The sequence below is a fragment of the Mauremys reevesii genome, linkage group 15 (assembly GCF_016161935.1).
Source record: "Mauremys reevesii isolate NIE-2019 linkage group 15, ASM1616193v1, whole genome shotgun sequence".
NCBI lineage: Eukaryota > Metazoa > Chordata > Testudines > Geoemydidae > Mauremys > Mauremys reevesii.
Genome location: NC_052637.1, coordinates 7,553,417 through 7,568,087, shown reverse-complemented (window position 1 = coordinate 7,568,087; position 14,671 = coordinate 7,553,417). Strand labels below are relative to the sequence as shown.

General features: G+C 51.9%; 1 protein-coding gene across 1 annotated transcript in view; it reads left to right on the top strand.

Annotated features, from left to right (window-relative positions):
* LOC120383526 (zinc finger protein 135-like) overlaps positions 1-8,774 on the top strand; it is an 83,696-nt gene extending 74,922 nt beyond the window's left edge. The window contains exons 5-9 of the mRNA XM_039501693.1: positions 2,246-2,333; positions 2,857-2,983; positions 3,876-3,992; positions 4,346-5,872; positions 8,181-8,774. Coding sequence (XP_039357627.1) covers positions 2,246-2,333; positions 2,857-2,983; positions 3,876-3,992; positions 4,346-5,872; positions 8,181-8,197 — 1,876 coding nt within the window. The 3' untranslated portion in view covers positions 8,198-8,774. The remainder of the gene's footprint in view (positions 1-2,245; positions 2,334-2,856; positions 2,984-3,875; positions 3,993-4,345; positions 5,873-8,180) is intronic.
* Positions 8,775-14,671: the final 5,897 nt, after the last annotated feature.

Below are 14,671 nucleotides of genomic sequence, written 5' to 3'. Positions count from 1 at the left end.
CCCACACCCTGTTTCCAATTTCATATTTATGTTTAAAGACGATCTCCTTATTTGGGGGGGTCTGACTCCTGGGCTGACAGCACTGAACAGGGGCTGGTGTGATTTCTGCGCAGGATTCCGTGTCCAACCAGAGTCACTGTGAGCCGCAAGGAGCAGAATTGGGGTTTGGTTCGGGTTCAGTGGCAGTCGGTGTGTTTGGTTCTGGTTCAGTTACCAGGAGATCCCTAGAAGGGGGAAGGGGGTTGAGAGTGAGCCCTGTGGCTTCCTTCAGTGGGGAACTGAGTTTGGGGCATGGGGCCTGCCTCAGGTGGGGCAATGGGAGGGAGGAGCTGCCTCAAGGGGTGGGGGTGGGTGAGAAGAGGCCTGTATAAGGGGAAGAAGACTTGAGCAGCCTGTTTCCTTGAGCCTGAAGAGTTAATGTAACTTCTGGGACAGGGAGCCCCCACTTCTCTCCCTGCTCCTGTGGGCTGCCCCCTTCTCTTCTCCTACTGGGACAGGCCGTTCCGGTAGTGATCACATGCCTGGGGGTTGTTTTGGTGTCTTCTTTTATAATGAGGGAGATCAGAGTAGGTTTTATTTTATTTTGATAAATATTGAACTGGAAAATTGCTGAAACTTCATTTCAACTGGCAGCCGTTTTTTCCCAAGTTCAATTCAGATTCAGCTTCGCTGAGGAAGAGGAAAAATGATGTTTTAAGTCTGGTTCCAGGTCAGTTAAGCAGATCAGTTCGCCCTGGTTCTCTGGTTCTGTTTTGGTGTGAGTCCAGGTGGGCAAATGCTGCTGAATTGTCCCCATAAGGGGTTGGGGGGCTTGTTACTGCTAAGGCAGAGGAGGCAGGTGTCTGTCTCTGTCTGCTCATGATTAAGGCTGTGAGTTTGTCACAGGAGGTTATGGAAGCTAGAAGCTTAGGGAGGGAGATGTCGCCGCTTCTGAGAAGCCTGGTAGGGAGCCTGGGAGCCCTACGAACTCTGCCCCCCAGCACCAGCGGGGGTCCTGGGCCGCTCCCACCCAATCACCCACAGAGCCCCCTAGACCACTGCCCTGATCACCCGTGAAGCTCCCCGGCCGCTAACTCCCAGCACCCACGGGTCCTCCCCACCCCCCCGGGCAATCCCCCTGACCACTCACACTCTCCCCAGCACCCATGCTCTCCCCCCCGAGCACTCCCAAGATTTTGTCTGGGGTATAATACAAGTCATGGACAGATCATGAGCCGTGAAATTTTGTTTACAGCCTGTGACCTGCCCATGAGTTTTACTAAAAATATCTGTGACTCTAAGGGGGCCTTAGCCATGATATTAGGGCCTGGAAGCTGCCTCCTGCATTTTGATCTGCACTTTGATTTGACTGAGCAGCTACTGCTCCCACAGCAGGGTCTTTGCCAAGCGGAGACCTTCATTAACCCCCGTCTGTGTCCAACGGGAGGAGGGGAGAGAGCACAGCTTTCTCCGGTGGGTGGAACCAGCCCCTGGGGCAGCCCCGGGCTCTGCCCACACCAGCCCCTGAGCCGGAGCCTGCAGGTGATGGGGAGACCCGGGGGAAAGGGCTGGGGCCGGGCAGGACAGTGACTCTGCACAAAGGGCCCCGTTCAGGGACCTGCTGGTGAGTTTGTACCGGGGGGGGAGGGGCTCCCCCTGTGACTGGGGGTCCCAGAGCTGCTGCCCCCAGTGACACAGCCAGGCTCACACTGCAGAACAAACGCCCATGGGAACGGGACAGTCTCCAGTTCTCCCAGGCAGAGGGGGAGGGAAGGAGACAGGAAGGGGAGGGGTGAGACCGAAAGGGGCAGCAGGAGCAAGAAGTGGGGAGGGAGGTTCCCAGCTCCCAGCCCTGCCCGGATCCATTCCCTGCACCCCCTGGGCCGACTGACTCTCCTGGGAACAAGGGGAGGAGCTGACAGAGGAGAAGCCAGATCCTGCCTCTGCCTAGACCCTGCGCTGCTGGGGGGATGCGCTGCCCTCAAGGCCAGTGTTGGGGGAACCCCTCAAAGTGGCTTTTTTGATTCTGCTCTTTTCTAGCATTTCTTAGTGACTCTGTCCCTGGGGGTTGGGGTGGGGGGTCAACTAGGGTTTCAGGGGTTCAGTGCTGGTGGGAGGGGCTGGGCCTGTGTTGTAATAAAGTGACTGAGGGTTTTCCCACCGTGGTAAAGTCCAGAGCATCTCTCTGCAGGGAGAGAGCGTGGGGGGAATCGGGGTGTGAAATGGACTCAAGCCCCTTCTGAAACCTCCCCCATCGCCCTGACAGGCTGAGGAATCATGTCCACCTGTCGCTCCAGATCCTCCCGTCTTCCATGGGACAGGGAAGGGAAATGGCTGTGATGGAGCCAGCTCAGGTAGGGGATTTTCAGGGAGCTGCAGGGGGGAGTTTCTGTAGAGGGGGAGGGGACAGGGTGTGATAAACCCGCTGGGGCATGTTCAACTTGGAGCCTAATTTTCTGAACAGGCCCATTGTCCTGTGTGAGAGGAGGGAGGGAACATTCCCCCATTTCTGAACCAGGAAACACCCCCCTGGGCAGGGCTGGGAAAACTGAGCAGACTCCCAGTGCTGGAGCCTGACCCCACTGGCCAGAGGCTGCTGTGAAATACGTGGGGAAGCTGTTAGGATTCCTGTCCCTATCCCCGGCTCAGAGCTCTGCTTCCCGTATCAGCCTGTGGCTGGCAGGCGTGTGGGAAATGAGAAGACCCTGCCCTGCTCCGTGTGCTGGGGAACAAGGAGTCTCACCTCCCACCCCCTGAAGCCTCCTTGCCCTGGGCAGGGTTGTGATGGGATTCTGCTTTTCTGGGTCTCCTCCCTCATGACTACTGGGATTGTGGCTGGGGCAGCAGGCGCTGAGTGAGGGACTCTTGTTATTTCAGATGCCGGTGACCTTCGAGGAGGTGGCTGTGTATTTCACCCAGGCGCAGGGGGCTCTGCTGGACCCCGCTCAGAGAGCCCTCTACAGGGATGTCATGCAGGAAAACCATGAGACGGTGACATCGCTGGGTAAGAGATTCCTGTGGCCTCAGCTATTGGAAGTTGTGAGGTTTGCGTATCTGACTCTGGTCAGGATCTTCTCTGGTCAGTTAGATTGGAGGAGGAGGAGGGTCGCATAGTTCACAGCTCCAGTGTGCGTAGGCCCCGACTCCGTGGGTGCTCTGCACCCTATGCCCCTGCCCTACCTCCTCCTCCTCCTCCCCCGAGCGTGCCGTGTCCCTGCCAAACACCGGTTTGCACACTTCGGCGAGGAATAGGAACATGGCGCACTTGGGAGGATGCGGGGCCGAGACAGGGATTTGGGCAAGGAGTTAGAATAGGGGGCGGAGTTGGGGCAGGGACTTTGGGGAAGGGGTTGATATGGGGGCGAGGAAGGGGTGGGTAGAGTTGGGGCAGGGCCAGGGACAGATGCGGGGTTGAGCACCCACGGAAAAGAGGGGAAGTCGGTGCCTAAGCCAGTGTGAGAGAGACTTACATCTCCATACCCCATTCAAGGGAACAGGGGAGTCAGAAATCTAATGGACAGGCTAATTCATCCCCATCTCTCCACCTGCCCAGGAGCCAGAAGCAGGGGATTGTCCTGCCTGTATTTTTTCCCCTTCACACACTGTTCACCTTGCTCCATCTGTGGGGAGGGCTTTCGGTGCTGCAGGCTTGGAAATAGGCAGGAGTTTAACACCCAAACTGTGTGTGTGTCAGCAAGTCCCCCAGAGCATCTACCCTGAGACCTCCTAGTGAGGGGGTAACAACCCCTCCACGGCCTCGGATATCTGCTGCTCCCAAGGGCTCTGAGTTACCACAGTCCCATGTAGGGTCAGGTTAATCTCAGGGAATGTTCCTTGTGACAGATACTCCGCCAATGCTCCATGTGTCTTGAGCTTGCCTGATTTCACCCCCTTAGCAGGATTCCCCGTTCCCAAACCTGACCTGATCTCCCAGCTGGAACGAGGGGAAGAGCCGTGGGTCCCAGATCTCCAGGCCTCTGAGGAAAGTGTGAGCCCGAGAGGCACCTGCACAGGTGAGGAGTCAGGGAAACTGAGACAGAAACATGTGGTGAGTGAAGGAAAAAGCTGGGACTCTGAAATGTGCCATGAGCAAGAGTCCCCAGTTCTGCCCCGTCTCACCCAAGTCAGGGCTGCAGTGAGCAGGTGTCGTATCATCAAGGCAAATATCAGTCATGGCTTCCCACCCATCCTGTTAACTGCCTGACTTTCCTTCCCTGGGAGTGTTGGGGTGGGATGTGGAGGCAGAATCCAATGTCTCCATCTCCCCAGCAGTCACTGTGTTGTGTTTTCCCTCTTTGCTATTCCTCTTCCTGTCCTTTCCCCCCAGCACAGGCAGTGACTCCTGTCTGGCTTCTCTCTCTCCCAGCAGGTGATAGGACAGTGAGTGAGAACAAGGAGGAGAATCAGCAGCAGGAAGGTCCTGAGCGAGTGGAACCGCATGAGAGGTTTTTGAGCAGAGCTGAAGGGAATTTTTCCCAGTGCTTGGAACAGGGAGAAGCCTGGGGAGATCAACACGGATCAGAGATGCAGCTGGGAAACTATCCCAGGAAGAAACTGGATGAATCCTCTGAATGTGATGGAGGATGGAAGGATCCCAAGGAAACCACCATCCAGAAGACAAGTCACAATGAAGAGAAACCCTACAAATGCCTTGACTGTGGGAAAAGATTCCATTTCAGTGCAAACCTTCTTACACATCAGAGAATCCACACAGGAGAGAAGGCCTACGAATGCTTGGACTGTGGGAAGAGCTTCCGTCAGAGGTCAGGCTTTACTACACACCAGAGACTGCACACAGGAGAGAAACCCTATAAATGCTTTGGCTGTGAGAAAAGCTTCGTACACAAGTCCAGGCTTATTGTACACCAGAGAGTACACACAGGAGAGAGACCCTATATATGCCGTGAGTGTGGGAAAGGTTTTATTCAGGGCTCAGGGCTTATTAGACATGAGATCATCCACACAGGAGAGAGACCCTTTAAATGCCATGAGTGTGGGGAAAGTTTTATTCAGAACTCAAAGCTTATTACACATCAGCGAACCCACACAGGAGAGAGACCTTATAAATGCTTTGAGTGTGGGAAAGGTTTTATTCAAAATGCAGCACTTATTGAACATGAGAGAACTCACACTGGAGAGCGACCCTATGAATGCCTCGAATGTGGGAAAAGTTTCAGTTTGAAATCAGCTCTTAATGCACATCGGAAAACCCACACAGGAGAGAGACCCTATAAATGCCTTGAGTGTGGGAAATGTTTTAGTGCGAGCACAGGACTTGTTAGACATAGGAGACTCCACACAGGAGAAAGACCCTATAAATGCCAGGAGTGTGGGAAAAGTTTCAATGTGAAATCAACCCTTAATCTACATCAGAAAATGCACACAGGAGAGAGACCCCATAAATGCTTGGACTGTGGGGAAAGCTTCATTCAGAAGTCAAAGCTTAGTGAACACCAGAGAGAACATCATGGAGAGAGACCATATAAATGCCTCGACTGTGGGGAAAGTTTCCCTGACAGAAGAAAACTTACTAGACATCAGAGAATCCACACAGGAGAGAGGCCCCTTAAGTGCTTTGACTGTGGGAAAAGCTTCAAACACAAGTGCAGGCTTATTTTGCACCAGAAGAGAGTGCACATGGGAGAGAAACCCTTTAAATGCCACGAGTGTGGGAAACGTTTTAGTCAAAGTGCACATCTTATTATACATCAGCGAACCCACACAGGAGAGAGACCCTATGGATGCCTTGAGTGTGGGAAAACTTTCTGTTACCGCTCAAATCTTACTAGACATGGGAAAATCCACACCAGAAAGATGCATTATAAATGCCTCGACTGTGGGGAAAGCTTCAGTAAGAGCTCAGCGCTGACCAAGCATGAGAGAAGCCACAAGGGTGAGAGTCGCTAGGAATTGCTTGACTGCAGGAAAAGATTCAATTTGACTTGACACTTCAGTGACCCACACAACAGCGAGACTTTGAATGTGGGAGAAGGTTAATTTGATGCTCCCGGAGTATCAGGCATCTGCAAATCCACACAGGGAAGAAACCTCTGAGATGTTCTCAGTGTGGGACATAGTCCAACGGGAGCAAACATAATATTGGACGTCAGAGACTCCTCCACACAGCAGGGAAATTCTCTCAGGGCCCTTACTGGGGCCGGCCATGGTGACAAACCCATTTCCTCATTCCCACACACACCAGGGGTGTTTGGCTCCCAAGGATCCAGCTGCCCGTCGCTGGGGTGAGGATCCAGCAGCAGCCGAGCAGCAGTTGGTCAGGGACCCTCTGGCTCTGCCTGGTCTAAGCAAACCTCGGGCAGAGGAGGAGAAGCCCCCATCAGCCCCTCCTCCCTGCTGCAGCTCTGGCTGCTGAGCTGATGGGCCACAGGTGGGGGAAGGGAGAGAGAGAAACTCCTCGAGCCGCTCCCTCTGCCTGGCTGAAGTCCCGTCCCCCCCGCTTCCTTCCCCTCCCAGGCGGGATCCCCCTGCCATGGAGATGAGGAGAAGGACACTAAGGCCAGGCCCCACCTTCACTCTACACACTGGTCCCCACCCCCCATCTTCCACCAGCCCCCAGGCTGGGCTCCCCCACTGACCTGGAGCTGTTTCCTCTATGGGGAGTGTCCCTGGGGGCTGGTAACTCCTCCCCTCCCTGAATTCCCCAGGGTGCTGGGCTCTGGGGGATCCACCATTAAGGGACCAGGGCGATGGGTTCTGGGGAGGACACTGGGGGTTGAATGGCTGGGAAGCAGGAGTAGCTGGGAAGCAGGAGTAGCTGGGAAGCAGGGGGAGCTGGGTGCTGGGCTATCGAGTGTTTGGGGATGATGGGATCAGAGGCGAGGGAGAGAACAGGGGTAGAGAGGTGCTGCCTCATCTCTCACCTCCTGTGCCCCTTCTCCCTGCCCCCCCCTGCATTCAGACAGCACCATTAGCAGAGACTGATTCCCACAGGGCCTTTAGTTGGCAGTCTGGATTTCCCACCTCTGCTACAGCAGCATCAGCCTGTGAGAGGGAAGCAGCGTTGCCTAGTGGGTAGAGCAACTGGCCTGGGACTCAGGAGACCTAAGCTCTGTTCCCATAGCTGCCAGCAACTTCTAGGGTGACCCGAGACAAATCTGTGCCTTCCAGAGAGGGAATAAATGGGGAGTGATATCAGCCTCCGAGCGTCTGTCTAGGGCAGGAGAAGTGGTTGGGATTAGCTGGTGCGTCTCCTTTGTTCCTCCACCTCTTTTTCTAGTCTAGACTGACCCTGAGCAGTTTATCCCAATCCCCCATTAGCAAAGTGCTTGTTAGAGTCACTAAGTCCCCCCTTCGCAGTGAGATTGTCTCATTCCCAGACAGCCTCACATTGCTCCCGGTTCTGCTGAAAAGCATTTAACTGTTTGTGCTGTTTCTCCCTTATCCGCCAGCATTCAATAGAGTCTAAATGAGCTGGAGCAGGAATAGCAAAATAATGTGGTGTTTTAACTTCTCTGTTTTATTGGAGGGGACGGGGTGAATCCAGGGGATTCCCTCCCGCCCCCATCAAGCTCACACATCTTCTCTCACAGAGCAGCCTCTGCCCAAGCCGAGGAGGGTTTATCCTTTTCCCTTTCTACCCCTCCACCTTCACGTGTGTCATTTACCACAGTGTCCTTTCCCACCATGCTTAGGAACCAGGCTTTGATTTCTTTGATCCTCAATCAGGCCCCTGAGGGCTGGAGAAGAAAATGTCCCATTCCTGAAGGGGGAATTGAAATGAACCCAAAGCACAGTTCGAGCTTCAAGCCCAGCCTCCAGCTATTGGTAAAGTGGCATCTGGAGTTTTTCCAGCCAAATCCAGATAATTTGTAGATAGGAAGTTTTTGGTGGTTTGGTTTTTTTCCTCTTTCTTTTGTCACAAGGATGCTAAAGCTTTTGTCAGTAACCAGCCAAATAATGCGGCAGTGCTGAGGAAAGGAGCTTTAGCCTGTTCAGCAGGAAATGGACACATTTGTTCCCAAGATTTTGAGTTTTAGGATTCTCTGGGATTTCACTTCATGAACAGGAAAGTGGTTTTTAGCCCACTCTGGTGTGTGGGTTTTTCTTTTAGGTGAAGGCTGTTCTGTCACGTATTTGACATTAAATTAGTTTGACGGGATGTAGCTCAGATTTCTTGGGGACTTCAAAAGAGAAATGATAATTTGCCACAATAGTCCTCACTGATTTTCTTTTCACATCAGATTTGCTGCTTCTTTGAACAGTGAAAATGACCAGTGTCTGTCAGCAAAGCACTGAGGGTGAGTGCTGGATACAGACTCCAGGAGTCAGGGACTGCAATGGGGAAGGAAGTGACTGTCTGATCCCTTTGGAGATGTGAGATACTGTCAGGCGGGGGAGAGGGTGGCCGGGTGGGCAGGGCCTTGAAAGGGCACTGTTTGCTCTTGCGAGCCAGAGAGCTGAGTCTGAGAACTGTGAACTCACTGCTCATGTCCCAGAGAGAGAGGAAATGTCCTACAAGTGCTGGGTGAAGTTGTCCTTCAACTCCGAAGGGCTACAATTGAAGCCCCGAGAGGACTGATGTGGAGAGGACTCAGCGACTCCCTGTTGCTGAGAGGAGGAGGCCGGGCAAATGCCTCTCTCATGGATTGTTAGCGCTTTTCTACCAGCTTTAACTTGTTCCTCTTTCCCTGGGGCACCTGTGTGGCTGGAGCAGCAATGTGCTGCGCTGGGGCTGAAATCCACCATGCTGAGCTGGGCGTTGGATGCTGGTGGGGGTTGGTATTAACTTTTATTTCTTGGTTTGAATAGAATAAAGTAGAATTTAGTTTTTCGAACACCCAATGTCCCTTGTCTTGAATAATGCGGGGAGGGAGAATGGTCTTTAATGGATTCACTCAGACGCTCTCTGGCTGTCACCTATTGACGCAGCTGGGGAAAAGGCTGGTATCATTCTGTTGTGTATTAACGTGAGTGTTGTAGGAGGTTGTTGTCCTGCTCTGCTCGGCCCTGGGGTTGGCTCAGCTGGAGTCCTGTGTCCAGTTCTGGGCATCACGTTTTAGGAAAGATGAAGACAAATTGGATTGAGTCCTGAGGAGAGCAACAGGAAATGATCAAAGATTTAAAAAACCCGACCTGCAGGGGATGGTTAAAAAAAGTGGGTTGATTAGTCTTAAAAGCAGGCTGGGAATGGTCTGCAGATATGTTAAGGGCTGTTATAGAGACTGGGGATCGGTTGTGCTCCATGGCTGTAGCAATTGTAGCCAAGTCAGTCAATCTGTTCCAGTGGAGCGCCCGAACGGGGGTTTTCCACGTCCTTTTATTATAATTGGTTACATAAATCATCCTACTATGCGCATGTTCAAACTCAGTCCAACTTCTTGCCCTTTCTCCTGATTGGTGCTTTATGCATAGCGTGTTCCAGTGGTAAACACCTGATCGGCGCATAATCAGTGTGTCTCCTGACCGGATGTGGGGGGGGGGAACCACTTCAGCCGCTCTATGATCGGGGGCGGTTTTCCTACCGCCATAGTGCTTAAGAAGTGTAAAGTCCCTACATCCCCTCCTTTTCTGTTTTGTCGAGCCGTGCCTGGTCCGCATGTTTCATGATCTTATATGCATACATGACGGCTTGGGGTGTAGGCAGGGGTTTGCGCCGACAGGGTGTAAAACACATCCTAATTATATTAGGAATACACTGAGCAAAGCAACAAAAACCACCAATCAAGCAGGCGATAACAATCAGAGCATATTGCAGAGCAGTTCGGACCCATCCCATGGATGGCAGCCACGCCCAAAGGTCATCCCACCATGATGGGTTCCTGTCCTGCTGGATGTGTTGTGCCAATTCTTGGAGGTTATCTATGTGTGCTTGAATCCGTTTAGAATTGTCTGTCAGATTAAAACAACACATGCCATATACCTCTTCACAACCCATATGGCTGAGCAATAGCAGGTAATCAATTGCCGCTCGATTATCTAATATGGCATCGCGAAGCTCCTCCTGTTCTTGATTCAGCAAGGCCAAGGCGGCAGACGTATAATTAATATTTTTCGCTAGGGCACATGCCAATTGACTAAGCTGTTGGTGATTGGCTACTCCCAACGCAGGGAGACCCACCAAGGAGACGGCCAGAGAGATGTACTCAGCTCGACTAAAAAGGCTGACATTGGCATTACAGTCTGACCTCATGGGAGTTGAGCTTCGCCGGCGTTGGGTGCGGGCCTCATTAGTTCGGGAACCATTCAACATTGACCTTGTGGGGAGTATCAATGTGAGCCTGCTTAGGCAACATTGAGCTTCTGAAATATTGGCCGGAATATAATTAAAGGTCCTCTGACCACACGTAAAAAACCAACCCTCTGGTAACAAAATGTGCCCGTAATTACTGGACACATTTTGAAAATGTGTACAATTCCATTCCGGGGTACCCACCCGCAAACATCCTTTTGGGGGCTTGTGATGTGTGCAATTAACCATCCGTACACAGGTCAAATTGGCGTGATTGGCTACCCATGGGGTAAAAAGGGACAGGGCACTTGCGGGTTTCACTTAAGTGGCCTGGCCCCATAGGCTCATAGAAGAATATTGAATCTCGGTGGCATTTATAAAATTTGACATCCCCGTTGCATTTGCAGCATTGCCCGGCGCCTTACATACTGGAATCAGGCAGGTGCCCAACAGGCCATGCATCTCAGGGGCCTGCTGTAAACAAAAGGAAGATTGATTGGCAAGGGCCGCAAGTCGAGCCCATATATTATAACGCATGCGGCTATGCAATTCGGGTTCGGCCCCAACCGATAACACACAAAAACAACACAACAGTATGGTAAAAGAATTAGCGGTCAGACAGGCAAAAATAGTAGCAGTAAAATTTTCAGGGGTAGGCTCGGCCTTGTTATTCTCCAGCGTTTGCTGAGCCTGCTGCGCCAGCCGCTTCACCTGCCCCCAGGTAACCTTCGGTGCCGTCTTCATGGCTCGGCACGCTGGAAAGGTCTCGGTTAGGTTCAGATTGAAGTTGGGTATCGGGTTCTCGAGGCTTTGATGCCACGTCATCGTGCCACGGTCGCACGTTCTTGGCAGGGACCCACAACGGACCTGTGGGAGTAAGCACAGTAGCATGCCCCCGTCCCCAGGTTATCAATGGAACGGGGCCATACCAAATAGGGTCCTGGCTCTGCCTATATTTGACAGATGGGCGTGGGAGCGGGGTTTCCGTCTTAAAATGTCGTTCAGTGGCTGTAAATTTTTGAAAGATATTTAAAGTATTTAGGGTAAACAATACTATCGCTAATTGATTTTGCTTGGCGCCCAGGGTTGGCCCATCATCCCCCACTGTTTTATTTTGCTTTTTTAGGTACTCTTTAAGTGTACGATTGGTTCGTTCCACAATGGCTTGACCAGTGGAATTATATGGAATACCAAAGACGTGGTTAATTTGCCTCTGCGTGCAAAAATCCGCAAACCTGTGAGAAATGTAGGCAGGGCCATTATCAGTTTTTATCTGTCGGGGGCGGCCCATAATGGCCACTGCAGCAAGAACATGATTAATTACATGTTTGGCCTGTTTGCCCCGTTGGGGGGTGGCCCAAATATAATGAGAGTAGGTATCAATGGTAACGTAAATATTTCCAAGGAGAAAAAGGGGGATAAAGCGTGACATCCATTTGCCAAATTTGGTTGGATTGAAGGCCGCGGGGATTAACACCCAATTCGGGATAATGATGAAGACTTGCACAATGATTGCAGGTTTGAACAATACGTTGGGCCTGAATTAGAGGAATCATAAAATGCTTCACTAAAGATTTAGCATTTTGATGAAAAAATGCATGACTATCAATGGGATCCGAAAAGACGGGAGTTAACTGGAGAGGGGAGGGACTGAGTTTCGCCGCTGAGTCGGCGACCCGGTTACCCTCCACTAAAAATCCAGGAAGTGGCTGGTGACTGCGTATATGGGCAATATACAACAACTGGCAACGACTACAAAGAGTCAATTGCAGGGTTATAAATAAGGCCATGAGGTCGCTATCAATAGCGGGAGTAACATAGGCCCCAGGCAGGTGTCGCACAAGGTCGTGCACATAAAGGCTGTCCGTAATAATATTAATGGGGACATCCGGAAAGGTTCGAAGCACAAGGATCACAGCGGCTACTTCGGCGCGCTGTGCGGACACTTGGGGTAAAGTATATTTTGTTCTCCATTTTCCCATGTCCTGCCAGGGTAATACCCCATAGGTTGTCCCAACGTCTGTAAACACCGTCGTGGCATCCTGAAGGGGTTGGGAGGCCAGAACAGGGCGAAGGGAAAGGGAAATATGAGGGGAGGCGGTTAACCGGGGGTCCTTGGGCCCATGGTACTGAAGCACCCCCACAAAGCCCCCAAGGGCCATTTGCAGTGAGGGCGTCAAGGCAATATACTGCTCCATCTCTTTTAGAGGGAGTGGTATCGTGATGGTTTCGGGGTCTTGACCAAACAAGACCAAGCAGCGGGAGCGCCCTTTGGTAATGATACTCGCAATTTGGTCCCAATAGGGGGATAATGTTTTTGGTGGGGTGTGAGCCAATGTTATCCATTCCAAAATATGAACCTTCCCAGTGGCCTGATTCATTTGATAAATAGTGGCAGTGGGCTGGCTCAAGGTCGGCATGACGGCATACTGGGGCGCTTGGCCAAGAACTTGTCTATCTACCCACATGGAAGCAAGGCGTCGATTAAGTTCTTGCAACGCTTGCTCGGCGGGCTGCGTCAGCGATATCAAATCGCTAGGCTGCCGGCCCAGGGACAACAAAGAAAACAATGGGGACAGCAGAGAGGTGGGGATATTATAATATGGGCGGATCCAATTAATGGTACCAAGGAGTTGTTGCAACTTCACGTAGGTACATGGGTTTGGGATACACAATTCGGGCAACATCGGAGTAGCATAGGTTTGCAACATTTTGTGCCCCAAATATAAAAATGGTGGCACCCGCTGAACCTTTTCTGGTGCAACACAAAGACCATATTTAGATAGCGCGGCTTGCAAATCGGCTTCCCAATCCAGAGGGATGCGTGGGGCAGCAACAAGGATATCATCCATATAATGGTAAACAATAGCCTCGGGGTGAATCAGGCGAAAAGGACACAAAGCCTGTTGCACATAATATTGACATAAGGTAGGGCTATTAAGCATGCCCTGGGGTAAAACTTTCCATTGATAACGTTGGGTGGGTTGGGAATTATTTAGGACCGGTAAAGTAAAGGCAAACCGCTCCCTATCTTTGGGACAAAGAGGGATTGTAAAAAAACAGTCTTTAAGATCTATTATCATAAGCTGATAATCATATGGGATAAGATTGGGATTTGGGGTTCCACACTGCAGGGGTCCCATGGGTTGAATGCAGGTGTTAATCGCTCTAAGATCATGGAGCATTTGCCATTTACCAGACTTTTTCTTAATAACAAAAACTGGCGAATTCCAGGGGCTAGTGGATTTTTCCACATGGCCCGCCTGGTATTGCTCCTTGCATAAGTGATACAATGCAGAAAGCTTCTCCTGGGGCAGTGGCCACTGTTCCACCCACACAGGGGTGCTGGTCAGCCACACAAGGGGAAGGGCAGTAAACTCAGTCATGAATGGTGAGATGTGATCCAAATTTGCTCAACAAGTCTCTTCCCCATAGGGATACAGCAATATCCATGATATAGGGTTTAAGGAGAATCTCCTTTCCCCCCTCTCGCGGAGTTATAGCAATCCATCGGGTGCTTTGTTGAGCAGCCTGCAATCCACCCACTCCCTAAATGGCTGGCACTTCGGATTTGTCCCAGGTGGACGGCCACTGCCGGGCGGAGATGACTGTAACGTCAGCTCCAGTATCCACCAGCCCCTCAAGGGGGATACCGTTGCAGTAATAGGTATGCTTAAATTTTGCTCGTCCTATTGCTTGAGTGATTGCCGCCACCTGAGGATGGGCCTTCGCTAAGGTGGACCCGAAACCCCCAGCGTCCCGGGTCACATTTGTTCCCCCTGCGGGCAAACAGAAGGGAAGGATCACCATCTGGGCCCATGAGTCCCCTTGGTGCAGCTGTTTTGGCATATGGGCCCAAATTTGGACATAAATTCTTCCCACATAATCACTATCTATTACCCCGGGGACTATCTGAATGCCATATTTTCCGGCATGGGAACGAGGGAGGATTAGCCCCATTGTGCCCGGGGGCAGGGGTCCAGAAAGTTGGGTAAGAATCACCACCACCTCCCCGGGGAAAGTGAGCTCCCTATCTTCCTGCAACAACAAATCGATTCCCGCACTTCCTAGGGTGGCCGCCGGGGTATCATAGGCGGTACCTCCTCCCTCCTTTGGGCCGGGGCTGGGGGATCGCCCGTTGCCCCGTTTCCCGGAGGTTGGGCATTGAGTGGGGGATTGCTACGGCATTGGTTTGTCCAGTGGTAGCCCTTCTTACATCGGGGACAAATAGACCTTGGTCTATTGGACTGCTGTTGCGTCCCGGTATTGCCCCCCCCCCCAGGGGCCCGACACTCCCTCCTAAAATGGCCTGGTTTCCCACAATTAAAACACTTTCCCTGGGGTTTGGACCCCTTCTGCATGGCTGCTGCCAGCAAATTCATCTGATGCACTTGAGTGCCCACATCTGTGCACGCTTTTAGCATTTCTGCCAGAGTGTACTCCGGTTTGGTCACAATGGACTGTAATGCCTTGCGGCAGTCCGCATTAGCATTCTCATAAGCA